A 16,107-nucleotide genomic window follows, 5' to 3' on the forward strand; every position below is an offset into this window, starting at 1 on the left:
ACGGGGGGGCTTCTGTGAGAAGCTGCTAGAAGCTTCCCCTGTGTCCGACAGAGCCAAGGCCAGCCGGCTCCAAGACGGACCCACTGCTGGCCAAGGCTGAGCCCATCAGTGATGGTGGTAGCGCCTCTGGGAGAACAGATTTAAGGGGAAAAAAATGTTGTTGGGGCACAGAAACTGCAGCCGGAGAGAGGAGTGAGAACATGTGAGAGAAACAACCCTGCAGACACCAAGGTCAGTGCAGAAGGAGGGGAGGAGATGCTCCAGGCGCCGGAGCAGAGATTCCCCTGCAGCCCGTGATGAAGACCACAGTGAGGCAGGCTGTCCCCCTGCAGCCCAGGGAGGTCCACGGGGGAGCAGATCTCCACCTGCAGCCCGGGGAGAGAGGACCCCACGCTGGAGCAGGGGACGAGTGATGAGTCCTGCCTCTGAGGAGGATGAAGCAGCAGAGACAAGGTGTGATGAACCAACCCCAACCCCATTCCCCGTCCCCCTGCGCCGCTGGTGGAGGGGTAGGTAGAGAATTTGGGAGTGAAGCTGTGTCCAGGAAGAAGGGAGGGGTGGGGGCAAGGTGTTTTAAGATTTGGGTTTATTTCTTATTACCCTACTCTGGTTTGATTGGCAATAAATTAATTTTCCCCAAGTCAAGTCTGGTTTGCCCATGGCAGTAATTGGTGAGTGATCTCTCCCTGTCCTTATCTCGACCCACAAGCCCTTCGTTATATTTTCTCTCCCCTGTCCGGTTGAGGAGGGGAGTGACAGAGCAGCTTTGGGGGGCACATGGTGTCCAGCCAGGGTCAAACCACCACATTACATCATCTTTATTTTTTTCCTCTCTTTTAAGTCACCTCTCTGGTAGGTCCTAAAGTTTGTTTTGGTTTTTTTTTTAAATCTCTTTTGAGAGGTCCTGCCGATCAATGCATGCATCCAGCAGGGACTTACTGAGAGACCTAAGCACCTCTTATTTGGCGGTGATAGCCAGACTCGTTCAGTAGCAGTTTTCTTAAGACACCCACTTGTTATAGCCCTGTCGGGAGGGAGAGGTGTTCCAGGAAAGTCCTTTGAGAGCCAACGAGCTACAAAACAACACCCAAGTCGTTCCCCAATGTGCCGTGCTACTGAGGCAAGTGGCCGGATCATGCCATGGCTGTTGTTGACCCAGTGGGTGTTTACTTGTGCATTTCTGGGTTTCTAAACTGCAAATGAAAATTAAGAATCAGATTCTTTTTAATCTTTTATCCACCTGTCTAGCCCTCAGTTCTTTTAATCCTGCAGGGATTTCTCAGCTGGTTGTGAAGCATCTTCTGAGCTATTGCGTTTTACAGCTCGGGGTAAAAGCAAAGTAGGTACCAAATTAAACCGATGTGATGTTTTGGCTTCCCTTAATATCTCAGGCTGCAGTTTTTGTGGCAGTTAGTTACTGCACAAGTAGTGGCATCATCCTTGCTGCAGGTATAGTCTGGAGAGCTGGGAATCACTGAAGCTGTCTCAAAGGAAGAAGAAAATTAGAAACTTTGGAGATAACATTGCACTAACAGGGGGACTGGGGGCTACACTGGGGGTCAAATTTGGATTACGGTGTCTCCTGGCCCGTGAATTGCTGAAGGAACCTCCACTTACTAATACAAGAGGCCGTGGCAGGTCGTCGGAGAGCTTCTGCTAACCCGTTACACTGCACTGCCCTGCTTCACGTGAGCCACCGACGCGGACGGCTCGGGATCGCCCGCGAGACATCCCGGAGGCCGTGGACACGCCGTTCTCTATCCCGTTAAGCTGTACCTGTCTCTCGTCGCACCATCGCGTCGCAGGTATGGGTTGGGAAAGGCAGTTGTGGTTGCCCCCAAGAGATTCCTCCTCTGGTTATTTTTTGCACTGGTTGTGGTTTTTTTTCTTAGGTGTATAAGAAAGAAGGTCTCAAGAGGACCTTACCTTCTGGAAGTTTTATGCGTCTTCCCTGGGTGATGTACCCTCTGGCCACGTAGGGTTGATTTCTCTCATGGGTTAAAAAACTTGGAGATCCCAAGCAGCCAGTTCACACTGAGTTTATAGGGACCGGCTGCCTTTGCTGCAGCTGAAGGACCCGTGGGTTTGTAGAGTTTGGGGCTCGTTGGGAATGAAAGAGGCTGTCTGAATCACGGGTATTATTAAGTGAAACTCCTCGACTGACTCTGCTTGGGTTACACCCTCTGCCTTATTTTAAGTCAGGTTCTGGCTATTATTTGACTTCCTTCACCCTTTAATCTGAATGTCAAATCAGGGCATGAATCCAATGCAAACAAACCCAAACCCACCAGGCTGGTCCTGCTTTCATCCCTCCCCTTCCCGGGCTCCCCAAACTGCAAACCCAGTTGAGCATTTTGGGCCACCTTCCCTCTCCTGTGGGTTTCTCCACCAGCTTTGCTGCAGGTCCAGCAGCACAGGGAGCGGTCTGAAATAACCCCGCTGCTTCGGGGAAGCCCAGGTGAGAACAGGGCTTTGCTTTCATGGGTGAAAAATCACCTTTTGGACAGTTAGCCTCGCTCCTGGGTGCTGCTGGCCGGGCTTCTTAAGGTCGGCTTGCAAGCGGGGAGCTTGATCATAGCAGCTTTTCTCCAACTATATGAAGTTTGTCCAGGAAAAACAAGGTGTGACTGAAGCCGATGCCTTGGAAGAAAGCCTCGCGGCGCTGAAGAATTAACTCCTTGTAACGCCAGCAGTCCTTGCTTTCCCCGGACGAGGCGGAGAGGAGCCACCCTTCCCCTCCATGAAGGAAGGATTTGTGCCGTTGGTTGCAGCTCCCCAAGTCTCGGCATAAAGAAATAGCGGCGAAGGGAAGACGTCAAACACGAACAGCGTCGGTGTTTCTATTTTTTAATATGTTCAGGGGACTTTGTACCAGAGAGTAAACCCCAAGAGCTGCCCTAACCTTAGCAGCAGCAAACAAAGACCTCAGTGTCCTCTGGAAGGTGACACCTGAAGATGAGTAATGCAGTGGTTGCATCACATTTAGAGCAAGCATGAGCATGAAGTGTCTGTTCTACCTCTTGATTTTAAACAAAAAAACCCCAAACGCTGAAGACCTTGAGTATTTCCTTGAGCTTTCACACACCCTGTTCATCACTTCCCTCCTTTCTTCATGGGAACAAATGATCTTATATGATCTTGCACGTGCAAAAAGACGGTCCCTGTCCCGCACGCTTGAGTGGGAGCCAGTGTAAACCGAGTTGGGGGGGTCTCTGCTGACTTGTGCTTTATTGAGGTCCAACCTTGGGCAGCTCGGAGGCTGGTGAACATCCTGGTCCCTGGCCTGGGGGAGACCAAAGCACAGGTTGTTTTGAAATCAGGGGTTTTAAGGCCAAAGTTATTATTTTCTAACTTAAAGCCGGCACCTAAATCCATAGCAAGGTAGCGAAGCATAAGGGATGAAAAAAACCCTACTGATATTTAGGACCTGTGGAAACCTTGACTATTTCTACGTGGCATCCTTAGGTTTGCCTGCGCTGTTAGTTAACCCTAGGCTCTCCTCCCTGCACACCACCGGGGACAAAAACCTCATGTGTCCTGCAAAAAATCCCAAACCAACTCACTTTTTCACCCAACAGCATAGATGCAGCTTGTACTTCAGTAGGTGCTCCGTAACTGTGATACCCTGATGCTTCTCTGGGTTTAGGCAAGAGACGCCAAGCTCAGAAAGCGTTGACCTCTGTTTGTTTGGAAAGAGTACAGCCCGCTAGGAAGATGCTATTTATATTTATACCCGATTGTCTGATTTTTAATGGTTCCTAGCACGCTGTGATGGTCAGATTTGGGCAGGTGCGAATGTGCTGGAGTGTTATTTGTGATGAAAACCAGCTCTGAAAGGTTTCATCTGTGCCCGACTGTGTTTCTTCCATAGAGGGTTGTGGTGAGGGGTCTGTGCATTGCAGGGGGCTTGGACTAGGTGACCTTTAAAGGTCCCTTCCAACCCCAACTGTCCTGTGATTCTATAAAAATAGGCTTGTTTTCATAGTGATTACAGGCTTTTAGGGGCACGCTGGCTGAGATTTTTGAGAGGACACTGAAATGATGAAAAACAAGCCCCGCCATACCCCCCCCCAAATTTTAGTCCTTGTTTCCCAGGGATGCTTCCTACATCTCACTGAAACCTGGGGATGCAGGCTGCAACTGGGGAAACCTCTTCCCCCTGGGCAGCTTGCAAAGGGATTGGGGCAAATCCTGAGTCCTGGAACAAAACAGAGGCTGGAAACAACATCCCAAAGAAATTGGGAGGAAGGTGAGGTGGTCTGGGGACAAAGGGACAGTCCCTGCCCTAAGAGATGCTCTCCAGCCATCCTGCTCACCAGGTCCTTCTTATGGACCGCGGGAGCCGGTTGGGGTGGGGAAAAGGTGCCTGTGGATTTTTGGGGAGGTGTCTTTTGGGGGAATTGGCACCGATTTGTGAGGTGAGCGTGAAAAATCTTCAAAATCTGCAGGTTTTGTTGCAGCTGGGGTTGTGGGGAGCCTCTTCCCCCCGAGGTACCGCTTGGCGGTGCTGCTCCCCCCAGTTAAGAACAGCAAAACCTCCCTGGGGAGTGGGAAATATTTAACCAGCTGGGTCTGTACCAGTTTTCGCAGGAGAAAGACAAATCCTGGAAAAGCTTTGAAAAATCTGCTCCCCAAAACAAGCCCGGGCGGTTTTCTGTGGGCGGACAGCAAAGGCATCGTGGGTTGCCCCGAGCCAAGATGTTCTTTTTTTTTTCCAGCAAAGCTCTTAAATCTGCAAACATGGGCCCCATTTCACCTGTATTTGAGGTTTTTTTCCCCCCCTTATCCTGGGTAAAAATGAATAGCAACAACAAATCGCCTCCAGACGACTCAATTCCTACCTCCGGGCTTCAATCCTCCCCATTGCAAAAAAAGCTTTTTTGCATTCCCCAGATCTGTCAGTAATAAAATTCCTCTGATCTCAGCTCAGGGGGGGTATGCATTTTTAAGGAACAAAATGGGAATTGAGGGAAAGACATGCAAACCCAGCTTGGCTGAGGGGAGAGGGGGAGCACGGGGCAGCCTCCCTGGATGGGATAAAAATAGGGCAAAAAATAAGAATGGAGGGGTTGCGAAGCAGTTATTTTTTCCTTTCAGCTTTGCCTGGGCTCTTTTTTTTTTTTTTTTTTTTTTTTTTTTTGGCATCTCTTCTTGTGAGGGCTGATTTGGGGCTAGTATGGACCAAAGTGGGAAATTAAGGGTTGGTTTTTTTTTAAGGTACAAAGAGGGGAATGTGCTGGGCTTTAAAGCTGCAGAGGTCGGGATGTTTTTTTTTTTAATCGTTTGTTTATCTCTGGGGGTGAGTTATAGAGCTACGGCACCATCGTCCTGCCTATCCTGGGGGACAAAAGAGGGAGAAGACCCCAAAATCTCCTCCGGCTGGGATGTGGTGGGCTGTGGTTACGTGGGGCTGCCGGCACGCCGGCGAGCTGGGCCGCGTGCGTGGCGGCTGAGGTCATGGTGCTATTAATTTCCCGTTAAAAGCCCCAATGGCTCCGGCACTGCAGGGATGGAAAATGAAGCAGCTCCGATTGCGGCTGCTGCAGTTAACCCCTGCAGGGATGCCTGACTTTTTGGGTTGAGAAAGCCAAATCCCGTGGTGCCGGTGGTAGACTACATCCCTTGAAGGTTGACGGTCACCACCTTGGCCACCCTACGGCTGCTGCAGGTCCTTATCTGGCTCCTGAGGGACTCGGGAGCCCTTCAGATGTCTAGGAAACCCTCCTGGCGCCTGGAAAGACCTCATCCGATTTAATCCCCCGCCAGCCGGCCGGGCTGGAGCCACATCTGCCCACCCTGCGATGCTGGAAACCTGGCCATCGCTGAGTGCCTGGGGGCCGGCGGCTGGTTGCATTTCATGCTCGTAAAGCCCCCAGGGCTGACACGGGGGGCTTATTTTGGTAACTTGAACTTGGGAAACCCCTCGGCTGTGGAAGGGGGAGAGAGGAGCCCTGTGAAATGCGGTGGCAGCTGGGGGCTCCTGGCGTCCCTGCGAGGAGCCCCAAGCGTCTTCGCAAAATCCCTTGGGGCTTTATATTGAGCCTTGGGAACGCCGGGGAAATGAGATGGAGGGGCTGGGGAGGTGTTCCCCTCCTTGCAGTGAGGCACAGGGCGTTAGAGCAGCCCTGGGGCTGCTCTCGGCTCAGCTCATGCCCCCCAAAACCTACCTGGCATTTGCAGAGCATGGGGGCCCCTGTCCTGGTCCCCTCTCCTGGTCACACTTGTCCCCATCTCCTGGTTGTTCTGGTCCCCTCTTCTTGTCCCACTTGTCTCCTGCTCCCGCTTATCCCCAGCCCAACCACTTGTCCTTAACTCCTGGTCCCTCTAGTCCTTGTCCCCTCGTCCTACTGGTCCCTTCTCCTGGTCCCACTTGTCTCCATCTCCTGATCTCACTCGTCCTTTTCCCCTGCTCCCACTGGTCTCTTCTGGTCCAATTTGTCTCCATCTCCTGGTTCTGCTTGTCCCCGTCTCCTCATGCCACTTGCTCCATCCTTTGGTTGCATTTTTCCTCTCTCCTGGCTCTTCTTGTCCCCAAATCCTGGTCCCACTGGTCCCATCTCTTGGTCACGTTTGTCCCCAACTCCTGGTCTCATTTGTTTCCCTCCCCTGGTCCTGTTGGTCTCCTGGTACCATTTGTCCACTGTCCTCCTACATATCCCCATCTCCCCGTCCCACTTGACCCTCTCCCCGTCCCACTTGTCCCCTCCCCTGGTCCTGCTCTCAGGGGCAGTTTTGGTACAGACCCAGTGGGATTCAGTGCAGCCTTTTGGGGGCAGAGCCTTTCCCCATCAGGTGAAGCCCAATGCAGCCCCCCAAGATTCATCACCAGATGTCCTGGCAAGTGCAGCCGAGAGGGTATCATGATTTTGGCCCAGCTGTGAGCTGAGACTGGGGAAACTCGTGTCATGCAAAGCAGCTCCACGCCTCGGATGCCGCTGGGCATCTGCATCGCAACGGGACTTGTAGTCCCACATGGGGCAAAGGGGCTAATGCCAAAAAAAACCCCAACCCTGGGTAAAACCAACTGCTCCAGTCCCAAAATTAGGCACTTTGCCCCAAAACAATTCCCCATCTGGTGCAACCTCAGGCTTGGCGCTGGGTCTAGCCCCAAATGGCTCCGTTCAGCATCATCTTGACCATCCCTGGTCACCATGGCCCATCCTGCCCCATACGTGGTGCCTGGTCGTGGGGCAATTTGTGTTGTGGTGGTGGGGTTTTTTTTCCTCCCCCAATACAGTGATTTCTCCTTTCACAGATGACATGAAAGTGGAAAATCAGCGAGAAAAAGCACTTTAAAACAGGTTAAAAAACACCCCTGAGAAATGAAACAGTTTTCTGCCAAACTAAATATTGGAAAGACATATTTTCAAAGGTGTTTTGGGGTTTTTAGGGGTTTGTTTAGTTATTTATTCCCCCATGCAGAACCTGGATTGCTGCAAACCAACTGAGCTTTCCTCTGCGGCCATCCCCTAACCCTTCACCTCACCAACTGGGATCAACCCCACTGCAAAAATCCTTTTTTCCCCACTTTTTTACAGCAGTCGGGTGTCGAGGGGCCTCCCCTTCCCATGGGCAGCGACATTTCCCAGGCAATACGTCATGTTTACTTAAGAGCAGAGTTATTGCCAGGGAGGAGGCAGGGAGCCGTGGCCCGGGGGGGGCTGCAGGAGGTGGGGGGGAAATGGTGAAAATGGTGAAAAAATCCTGCCCCTCTTTTCAACATCCTTTGGGAGGGCTCAGAAAAGCTCCTTGGTCTCTCTTGGGGGGCGTCAGTATTGTTTCCCCAATGTTTAATTGATGTGTTTTTAAAGCCCGGTTCTTCAAATGTTATTAAAATGTCTTGTTTTGCTAAAATAAAAGGGAATGGGGAGAATTTGTGACTGATTCAGCAATGCTGGAGCAGAAGCATCTCCAGTCCCCATGGTGGGTGATGCTGGGGGGTTCATGAGCTGCTTTTCTCCTAAAAAAGTATCATTTTAGAGAAAAACTGTGTCCAGGTGAAGCAGAACCGTGAGCAGGGAGAGGGGACCGATGGGGGGGTTACGGTTGGACCCTTGTTTTTGGGTGGTGCTGGAGTCCTCAGTGGCTTTTTTGTTGGAAAGGCTGGCGGAAAATATATGGCAAGGTGGTGGAAGATTGTTTGCCAGCCGTGGAGATGGGATCAGCTGCTACAGCCCGGATCCAGGAGATCCCCCCAAGTCCCATTCCAAGAGATCTCCCATGCCCCATCCTGCAGGATCCTCTGTGTCCCATTCTAGATGATCCCCATGTCCCATCCTAGATGAACCCCCAGGTCCCCAGGTGATCCCCCACGGTCCGTTCTAAGTGATCCCTCCTCTGCCACCCCATGTGGTCACCCCTCAGGTCCCATCTTAGATGATCTCCCAGATACCATCCTAGATGATCCCCCAGGTCCAATCTCTTGGAGGATCCTCCAAGCTCCATCCTAAGTGATCTCCAGCGTGCCATCCCTGGTGACCCCCCCCCAGGTCCCATCTCAGGTGAAGCCCCCCCCCCAGGTCTTATTCCAAGGGATCTCCCAGGACTCATCCGAGATAATCCCCCAAGCCCCATCCTAGATGGTCCCTCATGTTGCATCCCGGGTGACCCTCCTCCAGGTCCCCTCTTGGCTGATCCCCCAGGTTTTATCCCAAGGGATCACCCACGTCCTAGGCTAGATGATTCCCCAGGACCCATCCCAGGTGACCCCTACCCAGGTCCCATCCTGCAATCTCCCTCCCCAGGTGCAGGGGACCATCCCGGTTGGGTTTTGGGGTAGAATCGGCCAGTCTCTCCCTTACCACCCCATGCCCCCATTTTCCACCCTGCATGGATTCCGCCCCCCCAGCCTCCCAGGCACCGAGTGCAGCTCCCATACTCGCTCAATTAATTTAATCATTAACCAACGCCTGATCCAAACTGCCCCGTGAGTCATGGCTCTGCCCTGCATGGCAGGAGGCAGTGCGCGAGTGCTGGGCCAGATCCTGCACACCCCGTCAGCTCCTTCCCCTCCCCCAGCAGGACAATTTTGAGCCTGGAAAGCTGGATTTGGGAAGCAAAATCCCCTCCCTTGGCACTGCTGAAGCAAACGGGACCCTCCTATCTGTCCGTCTGTCCATCCCGAATGACACCAGCAGAAACCTTCCCGCCACGTTCCCGACCATCAAATTGGGGGAGAAACAGGCAAAAGTTTCCAGTGCCAAAGCACAAATAAACTTTCTTCTCCGGGCCAATGCCGCTGCTGATGGGGCTGCGGGGCCAGCGTTTCTGGCCGGGGTCCAGCCTCCCGTGAAAGGCCGTCGTTAAGAAAAACCAGCTCAGGATAAGTGGCGTGAAAAAATACGCTGGTAATTAACCAGCCCCAGAATAGAAGGAGAAAAGGTCAAGCCTAAAAATACAGGGTATGGTTTTGCGCTGAAACACGGCATTAATAAATAATCATGTTTTCGGGAAGGTCTAATTTTAGTGACTCGGGTACAATAGCCCAGCGTGACCCCTTCGCTTGATCTTGCGGGATTTGGGGCTTTATTTTTTTGCCTGGCTTTGCCCCGTTCTTGTCCCCCGCAGAGCTGCAGGCAGGTTGGATGCGCGAGCAAGAGGGCAGCACGTGGTGAGAGGTGCTGGGTGCTGGGCTGGGGGCCGTGCCTGGGGTGCAACGAGCGTGGGCGTGCTCAGCCCCGCCAGCCGGCGTGCAGGTACCTGCCTGGTTTTCCGAGCGTCGGGAAAACAACCGGGATTGCCAAAGATTCCGGCCCCAGGGATGGGCTGGAGGTGGGGGATGAAGTCCTCGTGGTGGCTTGAACATCCCCGGAGCCACGATGTCCCCCGCAAAAACAGCTATCCCCCGCTCACGCCGCCTCCCTGTTTGCTCATTAGTGACTGAGCATTAATAAGACCCATTATAATTAATTTTCCTTCAAACCCCTCTGTGTAGGGAATCACCCCAGCCCGGGGCAGGAGGGCTGCTGCAATTGGGTTTCACCCTCTTTGTTGGGAAACTGAGTCACGCAGAGCATGACGGGGTGGATTACGGCCAGGAAAGGTGAATCCTGCTCTAACTTATCTTTGGGATGGGGATTAGGGCTAAATCCAGCTGCCAACTCTCCTCTTAGCTTGGGGAGAGGGAGAAAAGGGCCCCCAATACCCTGGGGGTGCAGACAGCAGACCCCAAAAGTGATGGGGATTTGGGATGGGGATGGCCACAACCCTGGGGGCTGCGGCTGGAGGGTGCCCAGCACCCACGAGGGGCATTTTTCCAGCTTGTAGGGAAAAAGAATGGGGGGGAAAGAGGATGGGGGTGATGTGGGGCTTGACCCTGGCTGGGATGCACCGATGTCAGTGATTTGGGGGGGTTGGTTTTTAGCAGGGACCCCAAAGAGAAGCCAAAGGAAGAAATGGCAGCCACCAGGACACGGGGTGGGGGGCATTTCTTTATTGGACTCGGCGTGGTGCCGGGGGATGCGCGACGGCCACTGGCACCTCTATGGACATGAGAGGTGCGTCTCATGGGGGGGCAGGGGGAAGAGACCCCCCGTGTCCATCTGCACCCTGAGCCCCATCCTGCCAGGTAGGATGCCCGCATCCGATGCAGACGCTGGCTGGTGACGCTCCGGCTGGGATAAAAGAGGATTTTCCAGCCCAGAATGGCGGAGAGAAGGCAGCAGGGGATGAAGGGGCTGGGGGACCACCACGACCTCTGTTCCCTATGAAGAAATTAAGGAAAAAAAATAAAAAAAAAGCACCACGAACATAGATTTTTTCCAACCACCAGCAAGAGTTGCAGGGCAGGAGGTGGTCGGGATGGGGAGATGCAAGATTTGGGGTGGCCATTGCAATGGGTGGGGTAGACCCCATGGTTCAGGACTTTCCATGGATGCTGGGTTGGGCACGAAGCCTCATCCCAGTGAGTTACCTGTGGGATGGGGTTGGAGGTGGGTGGCAGGGGGGCTCACTTCTCCGTCATCATCCTCACAAACTCCTCGTAGTTGACCTGCCCGTCATTGTTGCAGTCGGCCTCCTTGATCATCTCATCCACCTCCTCGTCCGTCAACTTCTCACCCAAGTTGGTCATGACGTGCCGCAGCTCCGCCGCGCTGATGTAGCCGTTGCCGTCCTTATCGAAGACGCGGAAAGCCTCGCGGATCTCCTCCTCGCTGTCCGTGTCCCTCATCTTCCTCGCCATCAGCGAGAGGAACTCGGGGAAGTCGATGGTGCCGCTGCCATCGGCATCCACCTCCCCCACCATGTCCTGCAGCTCCGCTTCGGTGGGGTTTTGCCCCAACGACCGCATGACGGTGCCCAGCTCCTTCGTGGTGATGCAACCGTCTCCATCCCGGTCAAAAAGGGAAAAAGCCTCCTTGAATTCGGCGATCTGCTCCTCCGACAGCCGCTCGGCCATGGCGCTCCCCGCTCGCACGCGGCTCTGCCCCGGCACGCCGCGGTGCCGGCGGGGAGGCGCAGATGGGGCCTCCTCCCTCCAACCTGCCTCTCCCCGGATGAGGAGGAGGAGGAGGAGGCAGGAGCCGGGGCACACGGGAGACGCTGAGACATGGGGTCAGGAGGAACGGTTCAGCCGGACCCCGGCGGATCGGGCAGGAGAGTTTCGGGGTGCTGGAGAAGAAGGGTGACCGCCAGCCCCCTTGGGCCACCCTGGCTGCTGTCCCGCTTGCTCCGCTGGTGGCATTTCGTGGGGCCGGCTCCTAACAAACCCCCTAATTAAAGGGATTTGCTCTGTGGCTTGCAGCAAAGCAGTGGTTTCGGGGAGAGGCAGGGCGCTGGTGGAAAGGGGGGGGGGGGGGGGGGTGATACTATTTTTGGCTGTTTTAAGGCAATTTTGGTGGGGTTTGGAGTCGTGCAAAGGCCTCCAGCCCCGCATGGTTGAGAGGGGTCCCCCCAGTCTCTCCAGCCCCAGGGCCACCAAGAGCGATGCTGGCAGCGTGTCAAACCTGCCGAGAGAGGGTTCACTCGTGCAGGTCCAGGCAGAGCCTGCATCTCCGGAGCTGACGTGCTCCGCGCTGACGGAGACCTGAATCAGCCTCTTCCGGGCTCCCCAAAACCAGCTCCACGGCCCCCGGGGCAGCTGACGTGGTGGTGGTATCAGGTGAGCAGTGTCATGAGTCCTGCCCCCGGTTAGTCAGGGGTTAACCCCGGGGCTGAGTGAGGGTTAACCAGGTTGTAATGGCCTGCTTTCGTTTTTACTCATCTCTTACAGCAGGGAGTACAGGAGGGTTCAGAGGCAGATGATGACGAGGGCTATTTCTCTGTCCAACTGTCCATCCATCCAGCTATTCTCACTACCTTCCATCCAACCCTCCATCCACTTATCCGTTCACCCATCCATGCATGCATCTACCCAGCTGTCCATCCATCCATCCATCCGTGTGTCTTTCCGTACACATAACTACATTACCAACCATCATTCCATCCCACCAACCAACCCATCCATCCATCCATATGTGCATCCATCCACCCAACCACATTATCATCCATCCATCCAGTTGCCCAATGATCCATCCACCCGTCCACGCATCTGTCCATCCATCCATGCATTGACATTACCGTCCATCTACCTGTCCCTCCGACCATCCACCCCTCTTTCCTGTGTGCCCATAATGGTCAAGTGACTGTCACCAGCCAGGCCAAGGAGCTAATGGACCAGATGACCAGGGTCCACAGCAGAAGATAGTTTGACTTTCTCAGCTACAGGAAAATGGCACCAGTTTACCCCAGTTTAACCCAGTGGGGAATTAGAGCTGTGGGATTTGGAGGGAAGGCCACAAAACAGAAGCCAACCCATGGGACAACTGAGGAACACATGGGAAATGGGACGTCCAGGTGGGACAAAGTCCGGGGGTGGAACACCGTCTTGAGGAAAACCTCATCTGGAAAAAACTCTGGGCACGTAAAACGCTGCAGTTGCAGGGAGGAAGCGGCTGAGCCGTGCCGAGAACCTGTCTGGCGAGAGGCACGGCACTACTCGCCCCGCGAGCGCGTTTCGGGGAGGGGAGGCCCTGGCAGCTCTTCTTGTGCAACAAGCTGCTCCCTAATTGTCTGTCTAATTGCCCACGCTTGCTGTTCTGCTCCAGATTTAATAAGATCGAATTAAAATTGCTGTGAAAGAGCCCTGGGCAGGCGAGCAAGGAGCCAAGAGGAGGGGGAGCTGGCTCAAACCCAGCTGGGAGAAGCAAACACCAACATTATCTGTGTTGTGTTTTCAAAGCCCGGGAGGGTTAAGGTGTTTGTTCAAGCTGTGGGGGGAGTTGTTTGAGCTCCAAAATGAGGGTGGGCTGGGTGGGGAGGACCCTGGGTCACTCTGCTAAGGATGGAGGGGTTGCTCCATCCTGGGTGTCCCTTGGTGCTGAGCGAAGCTGGAAGCTGCTGGGGTTTTTTTTTTTCCCCCCATCACCAGCACCATGATCTCTCCATCACGAGCACCTCTCGCCTCCCCATCACCTCCCCATGACAAGCACCCACGACATCCCCACCACCAGCACCCATCACCTCCCCGTCACCTGTACCCATTGCCTCCCACATTTGCAGCAGCCTTTGGGAGAAGGTCGAGCCAACCCTTGATTTAGACTCTGCTTAACTGCACCTTCATTAGCACGGCAGGATAATTAAGCTAATAAAACTTCCTACCGGCCCATAAAATCCCGCAGTTTATGGCCGGGTCCTATTTACGGCATCCGAGATGGGCCGTGGGGTAGGATGGGAAAGCGGTGAGGCCACCACGGTGGGAGGCAGGAGCAGGCAGCCGCCGGCTGACGGGTATTTTGGCAGCTGATTTTCCCGGGATGTCTCCAGCCGGAGCTGGAAAGGTCGATGCTTTGACGAAGGAGGTTGCAAGCGGCCAACGTTAAAGCCTCACACAGCGTTTTCCAGGCAGCATCTCCCTGCTCAACCTCAGCGTCTGGCTTTGAGCGGTCTGATCCAGGTAATGGCCGAAAAAAACCCCAAAACCCGGACCAGATGGTTAAAAGCACCCAGTTGGATTATCCCGAGCCCGCGCGGCTCGTAACGCAAGCCCAGATGTGCGCAGATGTGTGCGGCGACGTCTGGATTTGCATTTGCAGACCAGGCGGTGGGGGCGAGGCTGATGAATTTGTGGAAAAAAGAGAAAGTTGGAGGCGGAGAGGGAAACCGCTCCGACAGGGAAACCTCGGTGGGGCCCTGTGCCCCTCGCACGAGCCCGGACGCGCCGAGGCCGGCCGGTCCCGTGAGCACCCGTGGGGATGGAGAGGAACCTCCGCAAAGCCCGGCATAAGATTGCGTCGAGGTTTAATGTGGAAAACGGGATTTTGGAGAGGCTGAGCTTGGGTATGATCCCGCAATGGCTGCGGGGATCTCCAGGGGATAGCTGCTGGGTGTAAAATTTGGGCTTCGGTGGCTCGTGTTTTAGTTTAGGCATCGTTTTAACGGAGGTTTCCAAAGCTGAGGGGGAACGGCAGGGTCTGCAGGGCAGCTCCTAAAGTCAGGCTTTTCTAGCCCAAACGAAGGGACCCCAGTCCCACTTTTGGACCTGCCAGATGTCACGGTGGCAGAGGAGGGAGGCCAGCATCGGGGAGATGCTCGGCAGAGGGATGTGCCCCGCTCTGGACCCCGACTCTGGAAGGTCTCACCTGTAAACCGGGACAGCGTTGGCTCCTCTCAGCGTGTAGCACCTGAGCTGGGTGGATCCCCAAAGGTAAATTCGGGACCGGGGAGCTCCTTACTGAAGGCAGAGGTGCCCACGTGTCCACCGGGCACGGACACCTTCCCTTTCCCTGGCCACGACGGGGACGTCACTACGGCCAGGGTGGCCGAGGACGGAGGGGCTCAGGTCCCCCCTCTGCCCTTGGGTATTTCACCCCGCTGCGTCCCTGGGTCCCCCTGAATCTGGGATGGGGGGGGGGTCTCAGCTCAGCGGTTTAGCAGTGCAGGCGAGGAGAAGGTTGGCCGGGACCCGATGGGAGTTCGGCATGGGAGGAAACCAGGAAAGCCCGGCTTGTTTAGTCTAGCAAAGTGAGGGCTGAGGAGGCGGACGGCTGTGGTCTCCACATTCCTCCCGGAGGGACGGAGCGGGGATAGGAACCACCGGGAGTCGGGGTGGGGCAGGGGGGATTTACTTTTAAAGGGAAATTAAGTTCTTGGCTAATTTGCTGTCAGCTACGGGCCGACCAGACAGAGGTTTGGCCTCGGCCTGACATGCGGGAGGATAAGCAGGCTCTCTGCAGGATTTCCTCTCTGTTGAGGACAAGCTGCATGCCCCGGCAGCTCATTAATACCTTTTTTCAAATGGCAAAAGGAGCCTTTTTTCCAGCTTCTCCCTGCATGGGAAGGGCTGATCCTCCTCCAGATCAAAACTTGGCTTCACGGGTCAAAGCTCAGCTGTAAATCCTGTCCCTGCAAACTGAGCTGAGCCTGCCCTTCCGAGCAGGGCCCCAGCGGTGTGGGGGGGACCCAGGGAAGCACGGCCAGCCCGAGGGAGCTGGCCTGGAGCCGGGGCCGCTCTCCCCAGGAGCTGCAGCCATGCCCAGACACCCTCCTACGCCGTCAGGTCACAGCTTTTCGGGAGGGCTGCGGAGACCTGACGGTTTCGGCATGGTGCTGATCACCCACTGCTCCCCATCGGTGGAGGGCAGTCTGCCCCGCCAGGTCCACCTTCCGCTCAAGGTTCTGAAGGTTCGCCAAGGAGAAGATATTTTAAAATTATTTGCTAAATGGGGACTATTTCAGTTCTGGGGTGGTGTGGTTTCTTTTTTGTAGCAAGGAGGTTTCAGTGCCCCAGGAGGGCAGGGATTATTGCCATTGCTCCTTTTTGCCCCAGAAAAGGAGGAGAGTGATGCAAGCGCTGCAGTGAGTCACACAGCTGCGCCCTGTTTTACAGCGACCGCCCGTCGCACACAAAGGGCAGCGGCTGCCAGGCCCCACACTGCACAAGGAGCTGTAAACCTCCGGCTCCTGTCCTGCCCGGTCATGGCGCGCAAAGGGGAACCGTGACAGAGAAGAGGGTTTTGAATAAAGCCACGGCTTCCTCCTGCGAGCTACAGCCCTACGACCGGAGCGTGGGCTTTGGAGAAGTGCAGGTTCGCGCTTATCTGCTGCCATCCGGCAGCACCCACTGCACAA

At 54.8% G+C, this 16,107-nt stretch overlaps 1 protein-coding gene across 1 annotated transcript; it reads right to left on the bottom strand.

The window, feature by feature from the left end:
- Positions 1-10,419: 10,419 nt before the first annotated feature.
- Positions 10,420-11,441, bottom strand: LOC142030520 (calmodulin, striated muscle). The gene is made up of 2 exons (XM_075026762.1): positions 10,913-11,441; positions 10,420-10,703 (listed from the first exon to the last, which is right to left on the bottom strand). The coding sequence occupies exon 1, from the start codon at positions 11,396-11,398 to the stop codon at positions 10,949-10,951; it is 450 nt and encodes a 149-aa protein (XP_074882863.1). The 5' UTR covers positions 11,399-11,441; the 3' UTR covers positions 10,420-10,703; positions 10,913-10,948.
- Positions 11,442-16,107: the final 4,666 nt, after the last annotated feature.

This window comes from Buteo buteo, chromosome 4 (genome assembly GCF_964188355.1).
Source record: "Buteo buteo chromosome 4, bButBut1.hap1.1, whole genome shotgun sequence".
Taxonomy (NCBI): Eukaryota; Metazoa; Chordata; class Aves; order Accipitriformes; family Accipitridae; genus Buteo; species Buteo buteo.

Excerpts from the sequence above, each read along its gene's own strand:
- LOC142030520 (XM_075026762.1), bottom strand. The coding sequence starts at position 11,398 with ATGGCCGAGCGGCTGTCGGAGGAGCAGATCGCCGAATTCAAGGAGGCT.